Source organism: Hippopotamus amphibius, chromosome 12, assembly GCF_030028045.1.
Source record: "Hippopotamus amphibius kiboko isolate mHipAmp2 chromosome 12, mHipAmp2.hap2, whole genome shotgun sequence".
Taxonomy (NCBI): Eukaryota; Metazoa; Chordata; class Mammalia; order Artiodactyla; family Hippopotamidae; genus Hippopotamus; species Hippopotamus amphibius.
In genome coordinates, this window is record NC_080197.1 from 19,325,082 (window position 1) to 19,351,259 (window position 26,178).

Sequence of the window (26,178 nt, forward strand, 5' to 3'; positions counted from 1 at the left end):
TGTGTTTCTCCCCACATCACACTTTGCTAGCACTCAGGTCAGCTTTAGATCTGGGTTCTGCTTTGATGTATGGACATTGCAGAAGCTTGGATATGAGCTTTGATTTCTTGATGTCAGATGGAGGCAGTAAGATGGAAGGTAAGAAATGCCTGGCTTGGGAAAGAAGCTCAGTAAGTTGTTAGTATCTTTCTCGTTTCCTGTCTCTTATCCCTTGCTCCGTTGCTGATCTCTTTTCTTTGGCTTTATCCTTTGTCTTTACTCAGTTGGAATATTCTTAAAGGGAAGAACTGTCCTTTGTCTGTAGATCGCTGGGACTTTGCAGATGAAACATGTTTTTGTTGAATCAGTTTGTTTTTCTGATTCTGGGTTATTACCACCAAGCTGCAAAAATGTCCAAGGGTACCTGACCATTAATAGGAGGCAGAAGTGGGATAGAGCCCAGTTAAGATGTAACTAACTTGGGAAAAGAATCAGAGTTATTAAAGAATATGACTATAGACTGGAATGATCATTTTCTGTTTTTTTAAATCACCATTTTTATATGAAATACTCTTATCCAGTTCCTTATTATTGTTTTTATATCACTGGGAAAGTTGGGACTCAGAAGGCAAGACTTTGACCTTGAACTTACATCCCTGTCAGAGTCTATCCAAAAGCAGTTTTGCTTTTGTTTTTTTGGCTCTGAAGGGTATAGAGGTATCTTAAGATGAGGGTATAGAGGTATCTTGAGATGCAGCACTGTGATTAGAAACCCATGTATTTTACAGTGTTTTGTCTATGTGCTTGATTAATAAATTTTTCTTTCAACCCTCTCCTATGACTGTTTTCTGTTTTTAATTCAATTTGTCAGTCATTTATTAAGCACCTGCTGTAAGTTGATTCTTGTGTGGTACAGAGTAAGAAAGAAAGTACAGGCCCTGCCCCAGGAACTCACAGGCTGACTGAAGAGGTGTGTGTGTGCAGGGTATATACGACACCAGGCTAATGGGGGCGTGTGGCCCAAAGCAGAGGCGAACCAGTGGGGGAGCAGGAAGTAGAGAGAATTTCACTCTGAAGCTAATTCTAAGTTATCATCTAGAAGTAATCAAGATTCTTACTCTCTCAGCCTGAATCCCACCCATCTCTTCAGACTGACTACATGCACTTGGCGAGAATATGCATGCATGTGTTTCCAGTTAGATCCCCTTTTCCTCTCCCTCTTGGCTTCGTGATGCTCCTTTCTTCCTCATCTCTCAGTGAACGATGGCATCATTTCACACCTGTCTCTCTTGGTTCTAATTAATTTGTTCTCATTTAAAAGGTACATTTTGAATTTTTTTCTCATCCTAAATTGGAATGGTAGCTCAAAATATAATTAAAGTTGTCTTTTTATATTTTAAGAGAAAGACTGACTCCAAATGATACTTTACCTGAGTGATTTTATATTTTAAAGGGATCTTATTCTGGACTTTGAAGTTTAGAGATGACCCTGCCAGTCTTCATGAATAGGACATTCCATCCCTAAAAGCTTTTTGGTAAAAAATTGATCACGTGTAGGTCAGATATGGAGTTTTGGGAGAGCAAGAAATGAGTGTCAGTAATGATTGTGCAAAGAGAGTAGCAGTCTTTTAATAGTCAAGACCCACCTTGGAGACTCCAAGAATCAATTCTCTTTTGAATTTAATAGTAGCCACTAAAGGTTGTGGAGCCTTGGGGTAAGTTGTTTCATGTAGTCTGTATAGGAAACACTTAGGAGCCAACCAGACTAGGCATCGGAAACTTCTAGCTGATTTCAAGCCTTATCCTTAGATGGCTGAAATTTCTGGTCATGTAAATGGTGATGTAAAACTAAAACCTTTAGCATTGGAGAAAGAGGAGTAACTAGGTTAGAGAGTGATACCTCAGCATCTGGAGCCGCCACCAAGTCAGCAGAGTGGAAATCTACAGTGAAATTCTGTCCTACAGTATGTACAGTGCTAAGTGTGAGCCACTATAGTCCCTAGAGGTGAAGAACATTCCAGAAAGTCTCCCCATAGTATCTAGTAGAGTGCCATTAAAATGAGTTACAGGGACTTTGGGGATCCAGGCTGAATGATTCCTGTAAGTTAAGAAGAATATAATTTCTTTAAGGAAACGGAGCAAGAGAGTTTATATAGGAACATCTTTGCTTAAAAGCTTTCTCTTTAAAATTAATTTTTTGACATAATAAATTATTTTCCCCTTTATTTCTAAAAACACCTGTACCTATGAGCTGACAGTAATATTCAGCAGTTCTGTTTCAAGGGGCTTAGCCTAACTATGGCTATAGTAATTTTGTAGGTAAGTTGTGGTATGTAAGTTTCTGAAAGACCACACTTCCAGTGGTCTGAACAGATCGGACAGATTACACTTATCTCCATATATCAGAGATATGATGTGATTGAGGATATTTTATTAAGTTTCACATGTGAATGGCTTAGTTTTAGTTAATAACAGGTTTCAGGAGTAAACTTTATTGTAATACTCCAAAGTAGAGCTACCAAAGACTAAAATTGCTGTTAGAAAAGCTTGTCTCAAAATTCTCATTTATATAACTACAGGCATAGCTAAGAATTTTTATTTTTAAGACCTTAAAGTGTCAGTTTAGGGGCTCAGTTTGTTCAGAAGCAAAATAATCAAGTCTATGTCCAAGTAATATAAAACCTAAATAAAACTTTTAGATGGGAGGACTTAATACCTAAAAATTAAAAATTTCCCCAGAGTAATTGAAATTCCAATAGGATTTTAAGGGAACTTGAAGTTGATTCTACAGTTATACAGCATACTAAATAAGATAGAATAGCCAAGACATTTTTGAAAAATAATTCCCCATCAGATATAAAGTTGTAATAATTCAAAAGTGTGATTTTTATTGTGATAAGAGACAGTTCAGTGGAACAGAATGAAGACTCTAGACATAGCTCCCTGGATATATTAGAACTTATATGATAAAAATGGCATTTCATATCAATAAAGATCAATTACATTTAGAAATTGGTGTTTCATATGGAAAAATAAAGTAATAAGATTGCTATTATGTTTATGGTGAATTTAAGAAATTTACAATTTTGATTATATAGGCTTTTGGCTTTACTCTAGAAACTAATCAACAAAATAGTTGACCCACTGTACTTTCCTGAGCTGATACCACAAGGACAAATAACAAAAAATGTTCTATCTGTAGAAAACTAAAAAACCTAACTAATACTGGCTTGTAGGGATATTAAAATATAAGTGGGAGTGATTTCTGAGTATCTCATTAAAGCAATATAATACTTATCAAGATTTTAGGTGGGTCTGTTTCTCTTCATCAATTGCTTGCAGATTTTATAGACATGTTCTTAATTTAATCTGCTGAAATCTAGAAGATACAGGGCCTGCTCATTAGAAGATACTAAGTGCAGTTTGCAGCCAGCTCTAGGACAGTGTTTTGAGGTGTACCACCTTCCCCATCATTACCCTGTGTCCCTCTCTGTGCTGTGCTCCTGAAACACCATCTCTGTCTTGTGTTCCCTGCTCTCCTCCCCTAGGAGCGACCTGCTTCAGACTCCTGGCAGAAACTTGAGAAGTCTCGAGAGTACAAGAACAGTAACCAGCTCCGGGAGTACCAGCTGGAGGGGATGAACTGGCTTCTTTTTAACTGGTATAACAGGTGCGGAACCAGAACCAGTCCTGTCTTCAGGGATGATTCTCCTACCACATGTTTACGCCTGGAGGGAGACTGTGGGCTTAGCCTGCACAGGGTGGCAATAGCAAAGTGGCGAGAGAGTACAGCAGAGCCACCGTCCAGTGTGGCGATCGTTGCACATCAGGTGTACCAGGACTTTATTTCTTATGTCAGGTTTGGTTTGGTTTGGTTTCTCCAACCAAGAGGAATGATCTTTAGACTTTGTGCTTTTTTTTTTCTTTGCCAGTCTAATTAAAAGGTTGGGCTCAGCCTACATGAAACAAAACCCAAAAGATCCTTTAAAATTGTTTTTTATCTCCAAGTCTTTAGCAAAACTTGACTCTAAAGGGGATTGGATCTGGATTCCAGCCCTGACTCTGCGACTTGTTGGTGAGCCATGGGCGGCCTGGACTTCTAATACTCAATTTTCGACTCTGTGCTTTAGTTCCTGTCAGAATCTAGATGAAACAGATGCAATTTGAGAAAGATGGGTTAAGGTTTTCTTAACATTGTTGAGTGTACCCCCAGCACTGATTTTTAAAGGCAGTATATAGTGGAACACTCACCAAGCTGGGACTCTGGAGACCTGTGTTTTAGCCTTGTCTCTGCCACTTATTGGGTGGGAGTCAAGGCACAGCTCACTCAAACACTCCAGGTCTGGGGTTGCCCACCCGTACAGGGAGAGGTGAGACCAGACAGAGGCCACACTCTGCAGGGGCCACAGCTGTGTGCAATATGTGATTCTGGGTCACCACAAGAGACCAATGTTTTTAATCTTGATACAGAACTAAGTATGTGGGTGAAAAGTTTGCCCTTTGATAACACAGGTAATAGACAATGAGAATCATGTAACTTATGTTTCTATTTTTGCCTTGGCTTCCGTGAAGTTTGTCAGGTAGAGAAATTGGCTTAAGTTTGAGGCATTTTTTCTCTCTCCTTGTCTCACTGTTATCTTAGTTTTTAGTATTTTTAGTTTGCACTTAAATGAACCTATTTCGTGTATTTTCTCAGAAGTCGCAATAGTTCCTTTTTGAAAGTAGGCAGGGTGTGAATAATGATAATGAAAACTTGCCTCATTTGCATTTCTGGAAAATACTGATAAAACCTTCACTGATGACCTTACAGGTCAAGGTACGCTTCTGAAGTATCTTTTTAGTTGTAACCAACCCCTGCCTCTTTCTTATATTGATGGTGAAGTATTTGTGTTTCTTCTTCTGCAGGAAAAACTGCATTTTGGCTGACGAGATGGGCCTAGGGAAAACCATCCAGTCCATCACATTCCTTTCGGAAATATTCCTCAGGGGGATCCACGGCCCCTTCCTCATCATCGCCCCGCTCTCCACCATCACTAACTGGGAGCGGGAGTTCCGGACATGGACAGAGATGAATGCCATCGTGTACCACGGCAGCCAGATCAGCAGGCAGATGATCCAGCAGTACGAGATGGTGTACCGGGACGCACAGGTGCGCCCCCCGCCAATCACAGACCCGCTGATGTCTCTGTTCAGAACAGCCTCTGTCCCTTGTCTGCTAGAGTTTAATGCCCTGCATTGGGTTACTGTTGACTTACTCTGTAAAGTCACATGTTTATTGAGGCAGACTTCTTACTCCTTCCTGGTCATTTGTGATAGAACACAGGGCATGCTTTCCACTCTGATGTATATCAGGGCCTCTTTTTAGAACACTGAAAGCCTGCCTTCTTGGTTGGCGTATGAAGTTGCTTTTACGTGCAGAAGATTTTATCTGAGTTATGTGCTCAGTGAAGAAAGTGAGCAGAGGAATTTGTGTACAAAGGAAGGATTCTCAGCCAGGGAGTTTGTAGAGAGAGTGAGGAGGTTAACAGATTTGACAGGGAAGGATAAAGAGAAAACAAATGATAAGAGCACAGCAGAATTTTTTAAGACATTTTTGTGAAGTATAATCCCTTTGCTGAATATCCTTGTATGCTTGTCCTGAGCGCTGGTTTTTATAAGTAAGGTGGAAATTAAATGAACTCAGTCGGAGGAAAGGCAGTGCTCACCCCAGAGGTTTCACAGATAGCAGGAGGAGACACTTAGAAGAAATTTAAGATGTGCTCTAACATGATGCAGCTCTCCTGTGTAAATGTGATGACAGCACTGAGACAGGCTGGAAGACAAAGGTGTGTCCTGCCTGGTAGCAGTTGTCCCAGGTGAATCAGGATCATAACACTGAATCTGTTCTAGAACCCAAGAAGTTACAAGGTGAAATTAATTTTACCTGAAAAGTAGCAAAGAGTGTTTCCTTGGGCATTCAAGCTCTGCATGGTTTAGACAAGCTCCTGGCTGGGAATGTGTGAATCAATACCCCTCTGGTTTCCTTTTCATGACAAGTGATAAATTAAAAGCTCCCTTGCTCAGCCCTCTGTCCTGCTCCTCTGTGTTACTTTGGGAGGGCGCATGCTCTCTTTCTCTCTTGCTATTGTTTCATTGATGCAGTGGGGTCTCTCTCTTGTTTAAATAGCTGGTTCGTTCTTGCATTCTCTCTCTTCTCAACTGAGGAAGCCAGTGCTTATTATTGGCTTCTTACCGAGGTCCTAGCATTTATAGTGCCGCCTCCTCTAATCCAGCTGGTAACCCAGTAGCTGGATTCTCTAGCCACGCTCAGAGCTTTGCCTTTGGTTGTGTCATCCTCAGGGAAACCCCCTGTCGGGCGTCTTCAAGTTCCATGTCGTCATTACAACGTTTGAGATGATCCTGGCAGACTGCCCGGAGCTGAAGAAGATTCACTGGAGTTGTGTGATCATCGATGAAGCTCACAGGTTGAAGAATAGGAATTGCAAACTTCTGGAGGGCCTAAAGCTCATGGCCCTGGTGAGAGTCAGCAAGCTCTTTCCGTAAACACGAGCCCCTTCTCTTCACGGGAGAGGAAGCATTCTTTAGCCATCTGCATGCAGCTTCCTTGTGCATGGTCTGCCTACCCTAGATTTCCTTTTCACCCACTGTATCTCGGGCAGCGCAGGAATCCAATTTTTTTTTTTTTTGTTATGAACTGAGTCAACAGTTTGGCCTTTGCCACAGATTGATTCCCAGAGGGACCCAGGGGAATCTTAAATACTGTGAAATTTGTGACCTGGAAATGTAAGATGTTTTGGCTTGTTGCCAGGTCCCCGAATCACCTGGTACCAAAGATGATGGCCCTCAACATTACTGCCTTGGCACAGTGCCCCATCTGTGGCGGGCAGGCACTCCACAATATTGAATGAATGAATGAATGAATGGGTGCTTTAACTAACATGAAATTGCTGCTGGACTCGGGGATGTGAAAGGAAGATTGATCTGTTTATTGACGTTGTCACACTCTCTTCTCATAAAAACAAAACAGAATTGCCACAGATAAAGCCCAAAATGCCCTGGCATCACTTTCCCACCAAAACCTGCTGTTCTGGCATCTCAGACCCTGTTCCTCCTGTGCTGTGAACCCATGCAGGAACACAAGGTGCTGCTCACGGGGACGCCCTTGCAGAACTCAGTGGAGGAGCTCTTCAGTCTGCTCAACTTCCTGGAGCCATCACAGTTTCCTTCAGAGACTGCTTTCTTGGAGGAGTTTGGAGATCTGAAAACAGAGGAGCAGGTAAATTGGGGCCTGAAGGATTTGAGAAGACGATGTGGTGATTACCTTCACCATCAGGGGCAAAAAACAGGTCATCGTGGGGACAGGAGTTAGCAAGTTCTTGCATCCCTGGTAAAATGAGCATTGCCTCCTTTATTTTATTTGTTTATGTTGAGGAGGATAAACTGATTATTAGCAGTTCTTATTACTCCGAAGGATAAATGAATCAACATCCAAAATGCCTTGTATCCGGCCCCTGCCTTCACTGATCTTGTATGTGAGTTCAGTGATTTTGTTCATAGCTCTGGCCTCTGGGGCTTGCCTCCCTCCTTCTCTGCCTCCTTCATCTGTCATCCCGCCTCCTACATCACCTGCAACATGTTTCCAGGCTCATTTTCTTGAGTGCAACAAAATACACAGGTAATGAGGAAAAGAAGGCGGGTGTATACTAGAGTAGTGGCTAAGTCCAGTTTTGTCCTAATCCACTAAATTTCCTGTTTTCAAAAAGATCTGGTCCGAAGTGCAGCTTATTGGACTCAAACCTGTGTCAAAAGAAGCCAGCATTAATAAATATCTCTCTACTGTGGGTAGAAATCTCAACTGGACATTACAGGAGTGAGGCAGACAAGTTTAAGTGTCGTAAGAGGAACAGTGAATAGAGCTGAGGACTTAAAAGGCGAGAAAGGTCACATCTGTTTGGAAATTAGGAATGACTTCATGAGAGGGTACAATCTGAGTATAGACTTTTAAGGGTGATAAGTTTTCAATAGAGAGATGATGATGATGATGACTACTTTGCATAGGGAAAAAAAATAATCATAATCAGCCCTGGAATTTATTCAGTAGTAGGGAATCATCTGGTTGAGCTAGAAACAAGATGGATGAATCGTGGAGTATGAAGCTGGAGGAGTTTAGCGTTATATTGTGGGAAGTTCTTGAAAGACAGGTTGAAGAATTTGGTAGGCATTAGAGAAGCAATGCAAGGCTCTGATTGCTGGAATGACATAATTAGTTCTGCTAAATTAATCTAGCAATGGTGTGAGAGTGGGTTGGGGCAGAGAATTTGGGAACTGAGAAGGTTGGGGAATTTCACTAACAGATGTCAAGAGTACACTCTGTGGTTCCAATCTGTTTGTTTCTACTTCTCTTGCGAGTCAGACTTTGAGAGCAGTGAACAATCAAACTTAATTCCACTTCTCGACATTTGCAGTATCCATTGATCTTGCAAAAGCCAGCTCCAACCCTCTCTCCATTTCTGGACCATTAGAAATGCATCCTCTTCTCCCATTGCACTTATTTTGTGGTTTGCATTTTTTCTTCTTCCTAGACAATGACCTCCTTGAGGACAAGGCCCACATCTTCTCCAAAGTTGTGTTTGTTGTATTGACCAGCACAGTGTCTGGCATGTAGTATCCCCTAAATGATTCAAGGTATGAACCAAGTGAAGGGCAAAAGCGGAACCCAGCATGTGGCAGATTGGCATTTGTCCCTGTCTTTCCTCTTTGGGTTCTTGCCGGGGTCCAGCCCAGGCAGGATCCAGGGAGTCCCTTGGGAGGGGTAGAGTCGGCGAGAAAAAAAAAAGACAGGAGGCAGTGAAGTTGCAGAGAAGTGGAGAGAGAGAGAGTGTGAGAGAGAGAGTAACTTTAATTTTTGCTCGGGTCTTATATATCTTACATCTTGCTTTGTGGATTTTTCCATTAGGGGCCCCATATCCCTCCCCCAAATGTCCCATTGATTCCGCCGGGGGCCAGTCCTTAGTCAGGTGATGAGTCTTCTATGTAATCATTAGTTCTTATCAGTTCTTCGAGTTCTTGTTTTGTCCTTCCAGTGGTTACAAGGGGGAGGGGAGCACAGGATAACAATCTCTAAGGGCAGGCCTCTCGGGCGCCCAGGCTTGAAGTGACAGACACATTGTTAGCAGGTTAAGCTTAATCAGTGAGCTACATTCTCTATGCTACGTGACAGCAGACATACAGGACATGGACATAACATGGATACCCGTAATATTCCGTTCTTATAAGGAAAGGGTGCATGGGATATTTTATAGGCAACTTTGGTTTGACTGACCCTCACTTCAGAGGTTTGGGATAATTGTGATTGGGTGAGGCAGCATTCCTGATCACAATGCATGGCCCATTACGGCCGAATTGCCAGCATGGCCCAAGGGTGGGGACAATAAGTTTAAATATTCCTCCATTACCTGGGCCCCCTAAGGGTCTAAATGTGATTTGTTTGCGGCCCATAGAATTTCCACAACACCAAGAAAGGGGGGGGGGGTAGCCACCATTCTTGAAGGCGGCGTTGGCGCCCCTTCACCCAGAGAGCTCATCATTCCTAGAAAGAAAAAGTACACAAAGGAGACTCATAGTGAAACTAAATCTCGGAGAACTCCGGTACTTCCAAGATGCCTGCTTTGCAGCTCTCCCGAACCGAAGATGCCTTCATCGGAATTCCCGCCTTGCAGGCCATTCCCGAAGTGCTCGGCCTTGCCTGAGCCTTTAGGCAATCCCCGGACGGCTCCCGGCAGGTTCTTATGTAGTAATTCCTTATCCATTTGGGGGATTACATTCCTGAGGACCATAGTTGCTAAAATAAAGCATTCATTAAATGGATTAGATTTCAGATTGGGGTTAGTGAGGAGAAAACCACAAAAATGGCACCAAGTGTCTATATATTTATATCGCAGTAAGTAAAAGTTCTAGAAAGCGTCTGGTTACAAAGTAAAGCATATTCATCATTGTTTAAAACCTGCTGCAGTGAGTAACTGTTTTGGGGAAGCGTTAGGACAGCCCACAGCTTATTTATGCAGGATCTACCCCTTTTGAAATTTTTGAACAGCTCTTTATGACTTGAAACTCGATCTTTTGCACTTGCCTTTTCTCTTATTTTCCCACCAGCATTAATCTTATTGGTATCGTGTTTTAGCCCAGGGTTAACTCAGGTGCCTTGACTTTGAATCCCTGCTCTGGGAAGAGTGAGCAAGTCCCCTTGCCAGTGCAGTCAAGTGCGTAGAGATCTGCTGTCCAGGCCTGGGTGTTAGGAGACGAGCAGATAAATCATAGCAAAGGGTACGATCCGGCTCACAGAGCCCCCGAGATGACAGCTCGCATGAGGGAGTAGGAGGCGTCACCTCACCACGTCAGCTCCCTGAGTAGTGCTACCCCCAAACTTGGTTGCTGCCACTGTTATTTAGATGTAGGAGGAATGCGTTTCCAGATTGCCTCTGCTGCTGCTGCTTTTTTTTTTTTTTTTTGATTGAGATATAAATGACACGACATTATATTGGTTTCGGATGTATAGTATAATGATTCAGTATATGTAGTATATATTATAAAGTGATCACCACAATAAATCTAGTTAACATCCATCACCATACACGTCATTTTTTTTTTCTAGTGATGAGAGGTCTTAAGAGTTAGCTCTCTTAGCAACTTTCAAATATACAATATAGTATTACTAACTAAAGTCACCTTGCTGTACGTTACATCCCCAGGGACTTACTTATTTTATAACTGGAAGTTTGTACCTTTTGACCACCTTCATCCATTTTGCGCACCCCCAGATTCCCTCTGCCTCTTACTTTGTTCTTTCAGGATATACATTTTCCCTGCATAATATATCACTTACACCTTCTAACATGGCTTAAAATATTCCTCAGGTAATTGTGGCACATATGTGCATGTTAGAGAGAGAGGTTTGCTTTCTCCATCCCGAAGAAGAGGTCCTGTCTTTTGTATCTTTCTCCCTTTGTATTTTGTAAGGTTGCCACGTAAGTTCTCAGTAATTACTTGCGAATTAGAACCAGATCCCTTTTTTCCTTTCCGTCCTGTTATAAGCTCCTCATGTGCAGGAATCAGGCATGATTTTTCATTTAGTCTACTGCCACAGTACCATGATTAGATGCTCAGGAGATTGTAGTGAAGGTTGAAATACCCCAGTAACTATTATTGAATTGGGATCGGGGCAGGTGAACAGGTCCCATTTTCCTGGACAGGTGAAGAAACTACAGTCCATCCTTAAACCAATGATGCTCCGGCGGCTGAAAGACGATGTGGAAAAGAACCTTGCTCCCAAACAAGAGACGATCATCGAAGTAGAGCTGACCAATATCCAGAAAAAGTACTATCGTGCCATCCTGGAGAAGAACTTTTCCTTCCTGACCAAGGGGGCCAATCAGCACAACATGCCCAATCTGATCAACACAATGATGGAGCTGAGGAAGTGCTGTAACCACCCCTACCTGATCAACGGTGAGCAGGGGAGGTTGGGGCGGGCCTCGCAGTGGCCAACCATCTCATGTATCGAATTCCCAGGAAATGCCAGGGTGTGTGTTCTGACCTTTTTACAGAGTATTAAACTGAGGCTCTAAGAGGTTGATGGGTCTGCATAAGCAGTCTGGCCAGAGAGTACACAGAGCCTCGTTTTGAACCTACCTCTACCAATTCTCTGCCCACAGAAGACGGATATCAATTGTCCGTCTGCTCTCCTTTGTGTACCTGCAGTCTAGCCCGTACTTCCCACTTTGGGGCAGGGAGATGTGTTACTTCCTTGAAAAAATGATCATGGCACAGTGAGATTAAAACTCTCTGCAGATAAATTAACAGCTAACAGCTAACCAAGCAGAGAACATGTCAGAAGCTTTTTTATTTATTTATTTATTTTACAATAAAACTTTTTGATAAAATTTTATATCAAAATATGGCTTGGATTTGCTGATAGCTAGTTTTTAGGTTGAGGGGTATGTCTTTTTGTCAGCTTTCTGTGAAGGTTTCTTCACTCGCTTGAGTCAGCTTAGTATTTCAGATCCTTTCTCTACTTGGTCAGACTTCGCAGGAAAGCAGGGCACCTGTGTTCTCTGCAGGACAGCCCTGCGGCGACTGTAGAGCCCTCTGCTGAGTGCACGGCCGAGGGACACATGCGGAGCCTTGCCTCCCTGGACTGTTGGTTTGAAACCTAAGAATTCATTTAGTTTTTCCTAGGCTCTGTCAGACAGAGAGTAGCTTTTGCCCTTATAGTTTGTTCAGGGAATAGTTTTGTTCCATTCTTTTTCAGGGGCAGAGGAGAAAATTCTGGAAGACTTCCGGAAAACCCACAGCCCTGATGCCCCTGACTTTCAGCTGCAGGCCATGATTCAAGCAGCAGGGAAGCTGGTGCTGATTGATAAACTGCTCCCTAAGCTGATTGCTGGCGGCCACAAAGTACTCATCTTCTCCCAGATGGTGCGCTGTCTCGATATCCTAGAAGATTATCTCATCCAGAGAAGGTGAGCCTCGTGTCAGAGCTGTGCGCCAAGCGCCGTGGGGCGGCTCCTTTTCTTTGATGCCTTTTCATTCATTCAAAAATTATGTTTTAACAACAAAGCATTGACAGATAGAGAAAAGGAATCTTAAAGATTGACTAAAATTCAGAGTTGCATCTTATGACCAGGTTTAACTGTCTCAAGTGAATTTCCTAGCCTGTGATAATGGAGCCCCTGCCTTGCTTAAAAAATAAATTTTACATGTTTATGTATATTCACTTTAGTTGGAAGAAACAGAATTCAAATGGCATTACAGAAGATTAAGAAAAAGATGTATTGGACTTCCTAGGTGGCGCAGTGGTTAAGAATCTGCCTGCCAATGCAGGGGACACAGGTTCGATCCCTGCTCCAGGAAGATTCCACATGCCACGGAGCAACTAAACCCATGTGCCAAAAAAAAAAAAGAAAGAAAAAGAAAAAGATGTATTTACTTTTCCCCCCCTTAATAATAATGAGAAAAATACACCGTGGAAAGCATCACTACATCAGGTTGCTAAAAGAGCACAAGCTGACAACTGGCAGAAGAAGAACTTGGGGATGTTTTATGTCTTTTCTCAGCAAACCCTCTAAGGTTTTATGCTACACTAACAGTGGCATCCCAATTTATTTTCTTGTTCATACTCCTGTAATTCCTTGAACCTAAGTTCCATTACTCATGCAGATGAAAAGCCTGGGGTGTTACGTGGGTTGTTTGGATTCCATGTGGGTACTACATTTGTTACGTTATACACGGTACCACCCATTTCTAGTCATTGAGATACGTCAGTGATCTGAAGATGGCAAATGGATTTTTAAAATTTGTTCTTAATGCTAAAAGAATTTCTCAGAGCCCTATAGTGGAGATCTTCAAGTAAAGAATTCTTGAGACTTATTTTTTTCTTTGAAGAATGTGTTGAAACTAGGAAATAGTTTCATATTTTATAAATTCACTATAGATGAATTGCCAGAACCCTTGCTTCTTATGGAAATATATTATCTCACTCTTCAAAACATATGCAACTATGAGTTTGCAGTTTTTATTAAAGATCCCCCAAAATGAATAGGTGTAATTAACAGGGTTTTGCTCAGTGCATATGGCTTTATTTAGCTCCCTTATGTGCTGTTTTTCCTTATCATTTATTGCTCATTTTTGTTTCCAAATTATCTGAGTCACGTAGTTTCTCTCGAAACTAGGGACACATTATAATACCACCCGCTGCTCAAAGTTCCCATTCTTCCTTGGGCCTTTATCTTTTTAGTCTTTTTTCCTTCGTGCATGCATATATTTAGTTTTGTTGTTGATTCGTTTGAATTGGGATCATATTCTGCATTCTGCTTTGTAACTCACCTTTTAATGTAGTATATTATGAACTATTTTCTTTATTTTTCTACAACATCGTTTTGATGATCTGCGTACTCTGTCTCACAGCTTGTTTCCAGTTAGTCAGCATTTTAAGGAACTCTGTGCATAGTGCTTTGCATTCATTGTGAACGTTTCCAGTTATTTCCCTAGGATAAGTTACGATGTGTATTTTAGAAAACATTTCATCTGTTTTTCCAGAATACCCTCCAGGAAGACATTTTAACTGTCTTTTAATGGTGTATGACAAAGACTTTTTTCCCCCATACTCTGATCAATACTGTTTTTGCGTTTTTTTTTAGTCTTTGCTGATTCAGTAAGCCAAAATTATGGTCTTTTGTATAATTTGTATTTCTGATTGTTAATGAGAGTGAATATATTTCATATTTATTAGCCGTTTTTATTTCTTTTTGTGCATTGCTGATTCGTGTTCTTTCTCCATTTTCTGTTACTCTTTGCCTTTTTGTTTATTAATTTATAAGAATGGCTTTTTTACTTAAGAATATGGTACAAATACTTCCCCAGTGTTGTTTTTGACTTTTTCTTTATGGCTGTGGGTTTTTGTTTTTTTTATTCTTAGAAGTTTTAAATTTTATAATAGTCAAATCTCTCAGTCTTAAAACAGCTTTAAATAAACTTAAGTGCTTATTTATGCTTAAATTAATATGCTTAAAAAAGCTTCCCCCACCCCTGAGCTATGCAGTCATATAAATATTCTGAAGTGTATTCATTTCATTCCCTTGTGGTTTCTTTACCCCAGCTCTGTACCCAGCAGGGTCTTCTGGCCTTAATATCACCATTACTTTTCTCCTTTTAATTTAGTTTCTTAATTTTCATCATGTTATACATGCATATAGTTTAAAGAGCTAAATTATTCCATTACACCTATGAAAAATTGCATTTCCTGATACCACCACATAACCCCAGTTTCCCCCCCACCTGAAGCATTTCCTTTAAACTCCTTATGCTATTTCTTTTGGTATTTATCACTGTATCTCTAAGTGATGTTAGTAGTTGTAATGGTTTTTTTTTTTCGGTTTTAAGTGTTCTCTGTTCTCGCTGTGGAAGTTGAATATTTCCCTTCTCTCACTGCCCCTCGTAGTTACCGCGTGTGCACCTCCTGTCCTCCTGTCTTCCCCACCTGCCATGCAGTACTTTGGGTTAAGTTCGTATTCAGTGTTTATTATGACATATGTAAATGCTGAGTTACAGCTCAGCCATGTAGTGTGCTGTTTACTATTTCTTTCTTGCACAATTTTTATTTTTCCTGAAGCTAAAACTTATTTTTTATTCGGTGCATATTTTAAAATATACTTAGCATAATTCAGCTCCAAAATTTACTCTTGTTGTCTAAATCTCCTCTTGTTAGGTTCAAGCACGTCAGTTTCATGTCTGAGCCGTCCCTCCCGGAACCTTCTGTCTTTTCCTCTCTGACCAATTACCCTTCCTGCCTAGTGCAAAGTTGGCATCTGTGATCTCCCTTCCTTTATCACACTCACAAGTTTCTTTCCTTCCCTCTTGAATCATATCTTGTTGGTGGAACCCATGTACCTTTTCTGGGAGCTTCTGAGAAATGGTGCATGATAAGTGAATTTGAGACTGTCAGAATGTTTTCAGTTTACTCTCATTCTTGAGCAGTAGTTTGGCTGAGCTTGAGACACTAGGTTAGAAATCACTTTCACACAGAATTTTGAAGGTGTTGTTAGTCCATCATCTTCTAGCTTCCAGGATTGTCGAGAAGTTCACAGCCCTTCTGATTCCTGGTCTGCGTATGTGACGTGTTTTCTGTTTGGAAGCTTTGATATACCCTCTTTGTCCCAGTGCTGTGAAATTTGCCAATGAACTGGGTTTTATATGGTTATCTGTTGAACTAGATGCATTATAGGTCTTTCCCATTTGAAATTATGTTCCTTAAGTTCTGGGGGATTTTCTTGTATTTTATCTTTCACTATTTCTGTTTTGTTTTCTCTTTGTGGAACTCCTATTATTCATGTGTCAGACCTTCTGGACAGATTACCTAATTTTCTCTTTTCTCTACTTTCCATCTCGTATTTTGCTATAGCTATGGTAGAACACCTTTACTCTGTCTTCCAGCTTTAATCTCTAGATTTTCATTGTGTAAGTAAATTTTTAATTTCCTAGTTTTCTGTAATTTTTCAGTTTTTATAGCATTCAGCCAGTTATCACACAGGTGCAGTGTTTTGTCTTTCTGAGGTTAATCATGATAGATTTTTTTCAGTCTTTCTACAGTGTCTGTTTTCTCAAGTCAGATTTTTCTTTTTGTTTGTTTATGTCTCTGTCTTTCATATTAGAATTCCAGGTTGGCTTTTCTTTCCTTTCAGCCCTTTGAAGTGTTATTCCGCTGTGTTCTCACCCCCATGGTTTCTGATGAGACGTTTCATAGTCATTTAAGTGGCTGTTCCCCTGTATATAATGCGTTGTTTTACTCTGCTACTAAGATTTACTTTTATTTAAATTTGACTTAAGCTTTTTTGTTTAAGATTTTCTTTTTGTTTAAGTTTGCCTGTGATGTGTGGAATTCATCCTGTGCAGAGTTCACTGACCTTAAATTTATATAAGTGCAGACCTTTCATCAAGTTTGGGAAGCTTTTGGTCAATATTTCTTTGATTTCTCTTTTTCCTTTTGCCTTATTTTCTTATTTCTCTGTGAGACTCCAATTACCTGTATATTTGACCTTTAGATATTATCTCACAGATCCATAGGCTCTGTTTTTTGTTTGTTTGTTTGTTTCAGTCCTTTTTCTCTCTCCTCTTTTGTTTTGATTTGTCGGTCTTCAAGTTCACTGACTTTTGTCTGTCATTTCTGTCATGCTTATTAAGCCCATCCATTGCTTTATTTTATTTATTTATTTATTTATTTATTTATTGGCTGTGTTGGGTCTTCATTGCTGCGCACAGGGTTTCTCTAGTTGCAGAGAGGGGGGGCTACTCTTCGTTGCAGTGCGAAGGCTTCTCATTGTGGTGGCTTCTCTTGCAGAGCACGGGTTCTAGGCACGTGGGCTTCAGTAGTTGTGGCACACAGGCTCATTAGTTGTGGCTCTTGGGCTCTAGAGCACAGGCTCCGTAGCTGTGGCTCACAGGCTTAGCTGCTCCATGGCATGTGGGATCTTCCTGGAGCAGGGATCGAACCTGTGTCCCCTGCATTGGCAGACGGATTCCCAACCACTGCGCCACCAGGGAAGTCCCCATTGCTTTATTTTAGAGATTCTATCTTAGTTCTGAGATTTCCATTTGTTTCCTAGTGTGATGTTTTGTTTCTCTGCTGTGACCCCCTATCTTTTCATTCATTATGCACATTTCTTTACTTCACTGAACGTAATTGTAAGAGCTGCTTTAAAGTTCTTGTTTGTTAATTAAAACGTTAGGTTTGATCTCTGTTGTCTTTTCCTTTAAGACTGGGTTGTGTTTCCCCTGGATATTGTGAATATTTTGTTGTGAAGATTCAGGAGTCTGTTATATTGCTGTGAAGATGCTGATGGTTTTATTTGGAGGTAGTTAGGTAGGTGAGTCGCAAAATGCAAATGCTGTCAGTGCACCTGGTAGGTAGTAGCTCCAGTCTCAGCTCAGGTGACTTTCAGTCTGCTTCAAGCATGTGTGGGTCAGATGTCAGCCAGAGACTTAGGGAGAGTTTATACCCAGAGTTTGGGGTTCACCATCTCTGTCTCTTTACTTTCTGGAGATCTCTCTCACCCCCTAGCAGTCCTGGTTGCCCCAGACTCCTTCCCTTGGTGCCTCTGACAGGAAAGATGGTGGCTTCTCATCAAGACTCGTAGCTGCCCCGCACCTTTGCTGTAACTCCAGCTTCCCGTCTGGCCAAAAACACCATTTCCTGTTGCTCTCCAAAATCTGCCTGCCTTCCTTAACTCTCTAGTGCCCTCAGATAGGTTTTTTTTGTTCATTTGCTTTGTTTTCATATTTTGCCCAGATTTTGTGGTTGTTGTTTAGCGGAGGTTTGGTGTTTTAGGACCTCGCCCCTCCACACCAGCAGCAAAGCCTCTGTGTTTCAGGTCAGAGGCTCTCCTCGAATGTCTGGTTTGGGCTGCCAGATGGTTGGCACTATCCAGAGATTAGAAGGTCTGAACCTGTGGGCCAGCTTGTTGGCTACCTTATTCTCCATCCGTGAACACCGTCCGTCTAGCTGGACCATTTCATCAGAGAACCTCCAGTGTCAGTGCTTTGGGATGGTTTTCTTCGTCTCTCCTGCCCAGAGGGTGGGAACTTGATTGTACTGCGAGCTGACTGTGGGGAAGGGGTAGAGAGAGGTAGGGAGGTCTCAATGCCTCTGCCGCTCTTCCCTTCTTTAGTAGGATACCTCTACCTTTAACTGTGTGGTATTTCCTAGGGTAGAAAGATCTTTATTTTGCTCTCAAGCCTGGGGCGGGTGATCTATAGGCTAACAGATACTTCAGCAAATATTCAACTGGTTAGTTCCCTTGTTTTTAGACTCCTTGTATCTCTACTTTCAGGGGTACCTGGTGCCACCAGTGCCCGATCCCTTTGGATATTCTGCCATATTGAATTAGGGTATTTCTCACCTGGGATTCTGCTTTCTTCAAATAAAATATCACTTGGTTTACTTTCCAACTTCCAGAATTTTATTATGGCTTCTCCTGTTCTGTTTGTAGGGTTTTTGAGGGTAGGGCATTATTCATTATTATGCATTTTTTAAAAATCCCCTTACCTACCATTTTACTAGACATTTGAGGGGATAACAGAATTAAATGTGCATTTAATTCATAATCTTCAACTGGATTTCTTTTATTTTATTTTTTACATTTCAGTCTTCACTCCTACGATTTTGGTAAATGGCATTAATGGGTGGGTCTAATTTAGTTTATTTCTAAATATGTCTGATTGTTTATTAAATAGTCCATCTTTTCCCCATTCATATAAGACACTATCCATAAAGTATACTGAGATATTATATATGCTGGGGGTATATGTAACCTTTCTGTCCTTTATATGAATATTTCTATTCCTTTGCTCATGTATTATTGCAGATGAACTTCAGAATTCTTCAAAAGTATTCTTTTTTAATATATCCCTCACTACTCCAGTCCTCACTACAGAAAAAAAATGTATATACCTGCAGATCTGCATATATCTATATATATATACCTAGATCTGTTTGTTGGGATTTTGATTGGCTTTTACACGTGTAGTCGGGCAGGATTGACGTCTTTGCAAAACTGAAGAACATGATATTCACTGCACTTACTCAGGTCTTTTGTATACACTGTTGATTCGGTAAATATTTACAAGGCACCAGCCTTGTGCTGGGACCTCTATAGGTGTTAGGGACATGGTGACCAAACCAACATGACCCCTAGCGTCATGTTGCCAAGCCCTGCATATTTCTTTTTAAGGTTAATTGTAAATATTTTATATGTTTATGGCAATTGTGAATGGTTTTGGTTTGTTTTGTTGTTGTTTTGTTTTTTTTCACTCTTTATGTTTTCCAGCTGATTATTGCTGGGAGACGAGGGTTGTTCATTTCCCTTCAGGCCTTCTGAGGTCAGCATTTCCTGTTGTGCCAAAAACATGTCATCTCTCCCCCCCACTGCCCCCAGAGCACACAGAGGTTCTGCAGAGTGCTACCTGCTTCTCGTTGATATCTGACAGTGACTCAGAATTGCAGTTTGATGACTCACACCAACTCCTAGGGATTTTGTTGAGAATGCAGTTGACACAGAGGGTTAATTGCTGCACTGATGTTTGGTGTGGAAAATTTTGTGATGTCTGATTTCCTCATTCAGACTTACTAGCCCTCAAGATTTTCTTTGTTCTTGAGCCTTCTCGCCACGCCAGCTGTCAGTTTGGTTTTGTTCCCGTTTAATTTCGTGCCATATTCACCAGGGCGAGGGCATCGCCAAAGGAGCTGGCTCAGAAGTGAGGGACAATTTAACTGAACTCTCAAGGCACTGGATTTTTGTTTCAGTTCTGTGTTCTTTGAGAGCACTCCCGCAAAACTGAGTCAGTGATAGAAATGAGAATTAACATTCCAGTCATCCTACACAGTTTCTAAAGCCGTGTTCTATCGTAGTTGGCCAAACACTATCTAATTTTATGGGAATTTTTTCCCTGGGTGATGGCCGAGCTATATCATCACTATTTATTGGTTTCTCCTCCTCGTTAATACTATGCTCATTCCCAGCCTCACTCAGATCCACAGGCATCTGGCTCCTTCCTCTCTGATGGTGTAAGGGTGTCTTGTCAAAGAACATTGAGTCCTCTGTGCCTGCAGCACTGATTGTTCACATGTGTGATGGTGGGGTGGTGGCAGCTATGGTTTAATTGAATCTCAACCCTGTCTCCTGACTCCAAACCCTGTGCCTCTTCCACTGAATCACATACGTGGCCAAACTTCAGTCAGTAACTTGGTGCAGATCCTCGGTGCATTGATTCATCAAAGTCATTTTGTAGTTTCTGTTCTCACCTTCTACTAGAGTTACAGGTTTCCTAAGTTTACCAGAGTCTCTTATTTATCTTTAATTTTCTCGTTTAAGTTTTTAGGGAAATCTTTCTGCTGCACTGAAATGTAGGGTTCAATGCGAAGGCCATACGGCAAACTGGTTAAGAATGTGGACTTTGAGTCCGATGGGTCTCACTTACCAGCCAGGTGACTGAGCAAGTTATCTTGCTCGGGAGGGTGTTTTGTTTGTTTTGTTTTTGACGTTTTCGCAAGTGTAAAATGCGGAATGACCTCAGAGGATGATGGCGAGAAGTGAGTGTGGTGCTGCATGTGGGGCGTGAATCACAGTGCCTGGCACAGAGCTCAACGCTTAGGGCCTGCTGCTGATGTTGCTGCTGTGGCTTTTATGAATAATAATGACAATTACATCTAACTGCTTCACAGTTTTATAGAATTCAGCACATGACCCTTAGCTTTTAGCTTATGACAAACTCTTCTTAGTCTGTCTTCAAGATGATCCTGTAACCACTGCTGCTCTTATTTGCTACTGTAGTCTCATGTATTATTCTAAAGTTTATTGCATTAAAAAAGAAGAAAGGGGAAAATCTGCATTTATAATTCCAGATACAAGTGCACTATAGCTTTGTAAAAGGAACACAGTCTTTTTGGACTTGGTTCGCTTTGTACGTGTCCCCTCTGAGCCTGAGTTGGTCTGGTTTCTCTAACCTGTATTTCCTTGGGTGATTTCTCATGTGGAGTGTCCGTCTGCTCAAGGAAGTCAGGATTATGTTGCCAGATTTAGTTGTCTAGAGCCACCTTCACCCAGCGTCATCTGCCCCTAGAGGATCTATCCTTAGTCTCTTACCAATTGTTTATCTGAATTTTTAGAAATCTGATTTCCCAGATTCCGGGCTGGTGAGCAGATTTTTGTCAGGATTCATGTTCTTGGCTATCGTGGGGTCTAGGATGACTTGGTCCTTTTCTCACATGGTTCCTATTATGTATACTTTACCAGTCAGTTCTTGCTTGTTGGTCAAAACTGGGCCCAGGGTAGTATCCCCATATTAATTTGTTCATTGTCAGGGGGTAAATAAAAAGAGAATGATAAGACTCAGCAGCTGTCGGATTGGTGCTGTGTTTTAATTCTGTGCTAACTACATGATCTCCATCATAAAGGTACCTTCTGTGTGCTCTGATGGGATGGACAGATGGTGATAGGCTCCCACAGCAGTTGCATTTCCTCCCCCCTTTCCTTTTACCTTATCATCCACCGTGCTTTCCACCCTTGTTACTTAACTTTCCGTACAGATATATGCCTTCTTCCTGGTACTCGGATTTGCTTCCTCACTTTGTTTTCCTCTAAAACTTCTTCTGGCTTCTCTCCAACCTGACACAGCTCAGAAACCTTTCTTGTGGTTTCTCCCTAGTCGCTTAGCAATATACTGCCCAGAAGACCTTGGTTTCAGCTATAAACTTGGAGGTTTTGCTTCCTACCTCTGAAACTTTGAGGAACTGTTAGGATAGACATGACCAACCCAGGTGTAAAAAGACTGCCCATCCATACAGCCTTCTTCCCATTTCCAGCCCATCCAAAAAGCAGATGGCGCCCAATTCGACCTCTGATTCTGTGTCATGAGCTTTACTGAAAGTAGATGATGGAGGCTTTTATTTGCTTTTCCTGGTCTTATGATTAGATTCCGTGCAAGAAAACTGGGAAACACTTGAGAGTAAGTTTGCCTGGGCAGTGGGGATTGATATTTTACGTTTACAGTTCCTCTAGTCCTCTGTAGTTTGTGGCTGGTTTTTTGTTTTGGTTTGGTTTTTGTTTGTTTTGAGAGAGGGGGGTACGTTTTGCAGTGCAATTTTAGGTGTCTGCCCTGCTGCCACACATGGGGGGGATTCCTTCTAGACTGCCGACCTTCAGTCCGTATTTAGAAGTGAGGGGTTTAAGGCCGTTAGTCAACAGCTTCCTGCGTTGTTTCCTGTTCTCCTCTGAAGTCATGATTAACGCCTGGGCTTTCGTTCGTTTGGGTCCCCTCAGATACACCTATGAGCGAATTGATGGGCGAGTACGGGGAAACCTGCGCCAGGCAGCCATCGACCGGTTCTGTAAGCCAGACTCAGACCGCTTTGTCTTTCTTCTGTGCACCCGAGCGGGAGGCCTGGGGATCAATCTCACAGCTGCCGATACCTGCATCATATTTGATTCAGACTGGAACCCACAAAATGACTTGCAGGTAACCATTAGGATGATTGCTGTTTGCCTTAGCTGTCCCTGAGTCCGAGAACATCATGGCAGGGCCTGGCTTGGCTATAGAGAGTGTCTGCCATGCTCCATGCTATTGCCATGGCGTCGGCCAGGTGGCAGGCTTAGGGCCTCGGCCGGGGTACCACTGAATAAAAAGTAAATGTTGAGCCTTCCCACTAATCAGGGCGGTTCTTTCCTCTTACTGTAAATCAAATGGTATTTTACAGTGGTAGCCTCCACATGTAGATTAGAACTACTATTTATTATTGTTATTAGACATAAAGAAAGATACTAAGCTTGACTAATTCTCTAATTCTTGACATATGGATTGATTCTGGCATTTTCACTCACTGTGTTTGTTAGGTGGTCATATGTCCTATACAGTACATGAGACGACCCAGAGGGGTGGGGAGTTCCCTGGTGTGGCGGGGGTGACTGAGGCACCCTCATAGTTCATTTGCTCTCCACTTAATGAAGCAGAGCAGAGTTGATGTGTGCCCATTTAAGTGTATTTGCAGATTAAATTTGCTAGTTTTAACCAAACTGAATAATGGTGGCTTTAAAAGATTATGGCAAAGATTGGAGCTAATACATTTTAAAAGCAAATGTGAGCAAACAAGAAGGTGACAGAGCTGACACGTCTGGTTCAGAATTCCTCATCAACCCCGTTTGAAAGTAAAAACAGTGACGTTCTAGCCAGATTGCACCATAAGTCAGTCTGAACAATTGTAGCTTGTCAGAAAGACTACATTAGATGATAGATTTACATCCATTATCATTAACAACAGACTTCATCCCAAGTGTGTGTTGGGTCTTGGGATATCTGCTGATACCCAGAGTTGAGTATGTGGTACGGAGAGCGGTGGGGGCCTCAGAACCTTTTTCATGATATGGGTGATTGATAAGAGAAGTCTGAAGGCTGCTGTTTCCCAAAACTGAGGAGGCACCCTAGGGGATACTGCCAGGGAAGGGATGCAGGGAAAGGGAGCTAAGGTGATGGATATCCAGGCTTCTTCCCTACCCACCATGTCACACAGAGTCATTCTGCTTTGTCTTTTTCATTTCATGAGTTTCCAAATAACATTTTATTTGAAGAAAACAGTCTACTAGTCAAAAAACTTGAGCTGTAAATCATTATGTTGGTGACAGCTGGGTAAAACTCAGGGGAAAAAAATCATCGTAAAACCAATCCTGTGGCACTGTGTTCAGCATCCAACTTGAAAAACCAGTGGCTGTGACCAGCTCACCGTCGGGGCCTTCTGCTGTGATGGGCTATTTGGGTCAAGGATGAGTTGCGAGATATCACGAATAAGCAGTTTTTGAAGGCGTTAACACAGTGAGTACCGCAGTAATAATAATCAGCGGACGCTGTTTGATCCGGTCACCAGCCGGAACCTAATTAGGATAGTGACGTGCATCACGGGTGGGAAACTGTTGCCAGTGGGCCAGCTGCCTGGTTTTATAATAGCTTTATTGGAATGTAGCAACACCCATTTTGTATACCTCTTATCTCTGGTTGCTTTCGTGTTACAGTGGCAGGGTTGAGTATTGCAGCAGAGACCTCATAGCCCACAGCATCTAAAATATTTACCATTCTAGATGACGTTTGCCAGCGCTGAAACAGATGGTTCCTTAAGTACTGGGTTCTTGACGGCTGTGAAGTTGTGTGCTCCTTTGCAGTGCTCACCTGACTGTGAGGCTTGGTACCTGGGCCAGTGATGGTATGAGAAACCAAAATGGGTGGCCTTTTGGAGGCCACATTAGCTGGGCATGCCTGAAGGACTTTCTGGAGGAAAAGTGAAAGCATAGGGCTGGCGTTTAGAGACAGGTCACTGCTAGAGGCAAAGATTTTGGAATCACCGTGCTTCACCTAGTGAAATGTAGACATTGAAGGTGCAATACCAAGAAATGGGAAAAGCACAAATGAGAATATCCAGGCCTGAAGGAGAAGGTAACATCCTCTGAGCTGATAGATTTGTCTGGGTACCAACCAGGTGTGGTGGATAGGGTGGTCCAGAATGAGGGTCTGGGCAGAAGGGAGCCGCTTTGGAATGACTGTTTTTCATGGCCGCTCCGGGGTGGGGGGCGGGGGGGCAGGAGATGACTAAAGGAATAGCGGTGAAGTCTAGACTGAAATTGGACGGTGTGAGGGGTTGTATGCCGAGTCCGTTTCTGAACTTCCACTAATGCTCAACCTCAATGGAGAAACAAAGACATGAGCACTCAGGTGACTCAGGTGTGCACTCGTACAAGAAGGTAGCAGAGGGTAAATGAGTGACGGCGTAGATGAACAGCTCCAGGTCCACATTGGAGTTAGAGTTTCTCAACTTATGGTCTTCCAGACTGGCTGCTTTTTTGGTTATTTTTATTTACAGCTTTGTAACCAAGGGGGAACTCTCCTTTATTTTTGAGATGTCTGACCAGACTAGGTAGAAATGAAAGAATTGGCAAGAATGATGTTAGGGCAGGGAATTGGGTCTGTGGTTACTGGGGAGTGGGATTGGTGGGCTGTTCTGAGTTGCCCCCAGAGATGGAGCAAGGTTCTCGACTTGCTTGGCATGGGGCACTCGGCACACTCTCCCTGGCATTTGCCCCTCACTCACGTGCTAGAAATGTGATGTAGAAGACAGTCTGGAGACTAGGGTGCTGAGACCATAGTGTGGTTCACAGGACTACAGCTAAATCAACTGTGAAAATCAGTGAGATGCATTCCTGTCCCCAGCACAGCAGAAAACGCAACCAGATCTCTCCCTGGTACTGTCCTTGCTAGGTACTTAGGTCATGTTAACTTACACACAGTCATTCTCACACACACACACACACACACACACACACACACACACACACACACACACGTATTCTGATATTTTCTGTAAATGAGTGAAAGCTTTCAGTCATCTTTAGTTCTTCATGGTTATTGAAGAACCACAATTCCTACTCTGATAGCAGATGATCGAATTTCCTTTGGAAGATGGGCTTGGGAAAGAACATTCATTTATGAGTGGATTAAAGCACATACTGCCTGCTATAAACATCAGGGCTACGAAAAGAGAGTCCCAGTATGAACATGGTCTTACCCTTACTCTAGTGGAATTTTAGCACAGCTCCAGGGGTCGAGTTCAGATGGCAGAAAAAGGAAGTGTTCGCTCTGGTCTCAAACAGCCTGGACAAATGTGGTACAGTCCGTGCTTATCCGGAGTTGGGACGGCGTGGGAGACATTGACAGTGCCAGGACACTGCTTTTTAACTGATCCTAGGCAGACCCCTTCTGAGCCTTGACAGGGAAGCCGACCTGCTTAAGGGGAGGCTGGGCTCAGCTGAAGTAGGCCCCAGTCCCTGTGGCAGGCCTGCAGACAAGCCAGCTTCCACACTGGAACAGAGCTGCACTGTCTGAAAACTCAGCTGGAAGTCAGAGACAGTGTTAACTTTTTTGGTGCTTTTTCATTATTATTATTATTAAAAGTTCATTTGTTCAGCCTTCTCATCTTTTTGCTGGGGTTTTCTGTGCTTTGGGGATAGACTTAGAGGCTTAAGACTTGCTAGAGAAATATTTATGTTTCCAAAATCTAAGTCTTCATAAAACAAATGACATTGGATGTCATCCTGTGTTTCCTTTGGTCTTGTT

General features: G+C 42.2%; 1 protein-coding gene across 6 annotated transcripts in view; it reads left to right on the plus strand.

The window, feature by feature from the left end:
• The window catches only part of CHD6 (chromodomain helicase DNA binding protein 6), a 202,145-nt gene that overhangs the window by 112,985 nt on the left and 62,982 nt on the right, over positions 1-26,178 (plus strand). For all 6 annotated transcript variants that reach the window (XR_009048360.1, XM_057701375.1, XM_057701376.1 and 3 more), the window contains 7 exons: positions 3,528-3,649; positions 4,885-5,128; positions 6,319-6,495; positions 7,112-7,255; positions 11,229-11,484; positions 12,287-12,497; positions 22,347-22,542. Coding sequence is in view for 5 of the 6 variants with exons in the window: in XM_057701375.1 (XP_057557358.1) it covers positions 3,528-3,649; positions 4,885-5,128; positions 6,319-6,495; positions 7,112-7,255; positions 11,229-11,484; positions 12,287-12,497; positions 22,347-22,542 (1,350 nt within the window). In the remaining variant the exon portion in view is untranslated. The remainder of the gene's footprint in view (positions 1-3,527; positions 3,650-4,884; positions 5,129-6,318; positions 6,496-7,111; positions 7,256-11,228; positions 11,485-12,286; positions 12,498-22,346; positions 22,543-26,178) is intronic.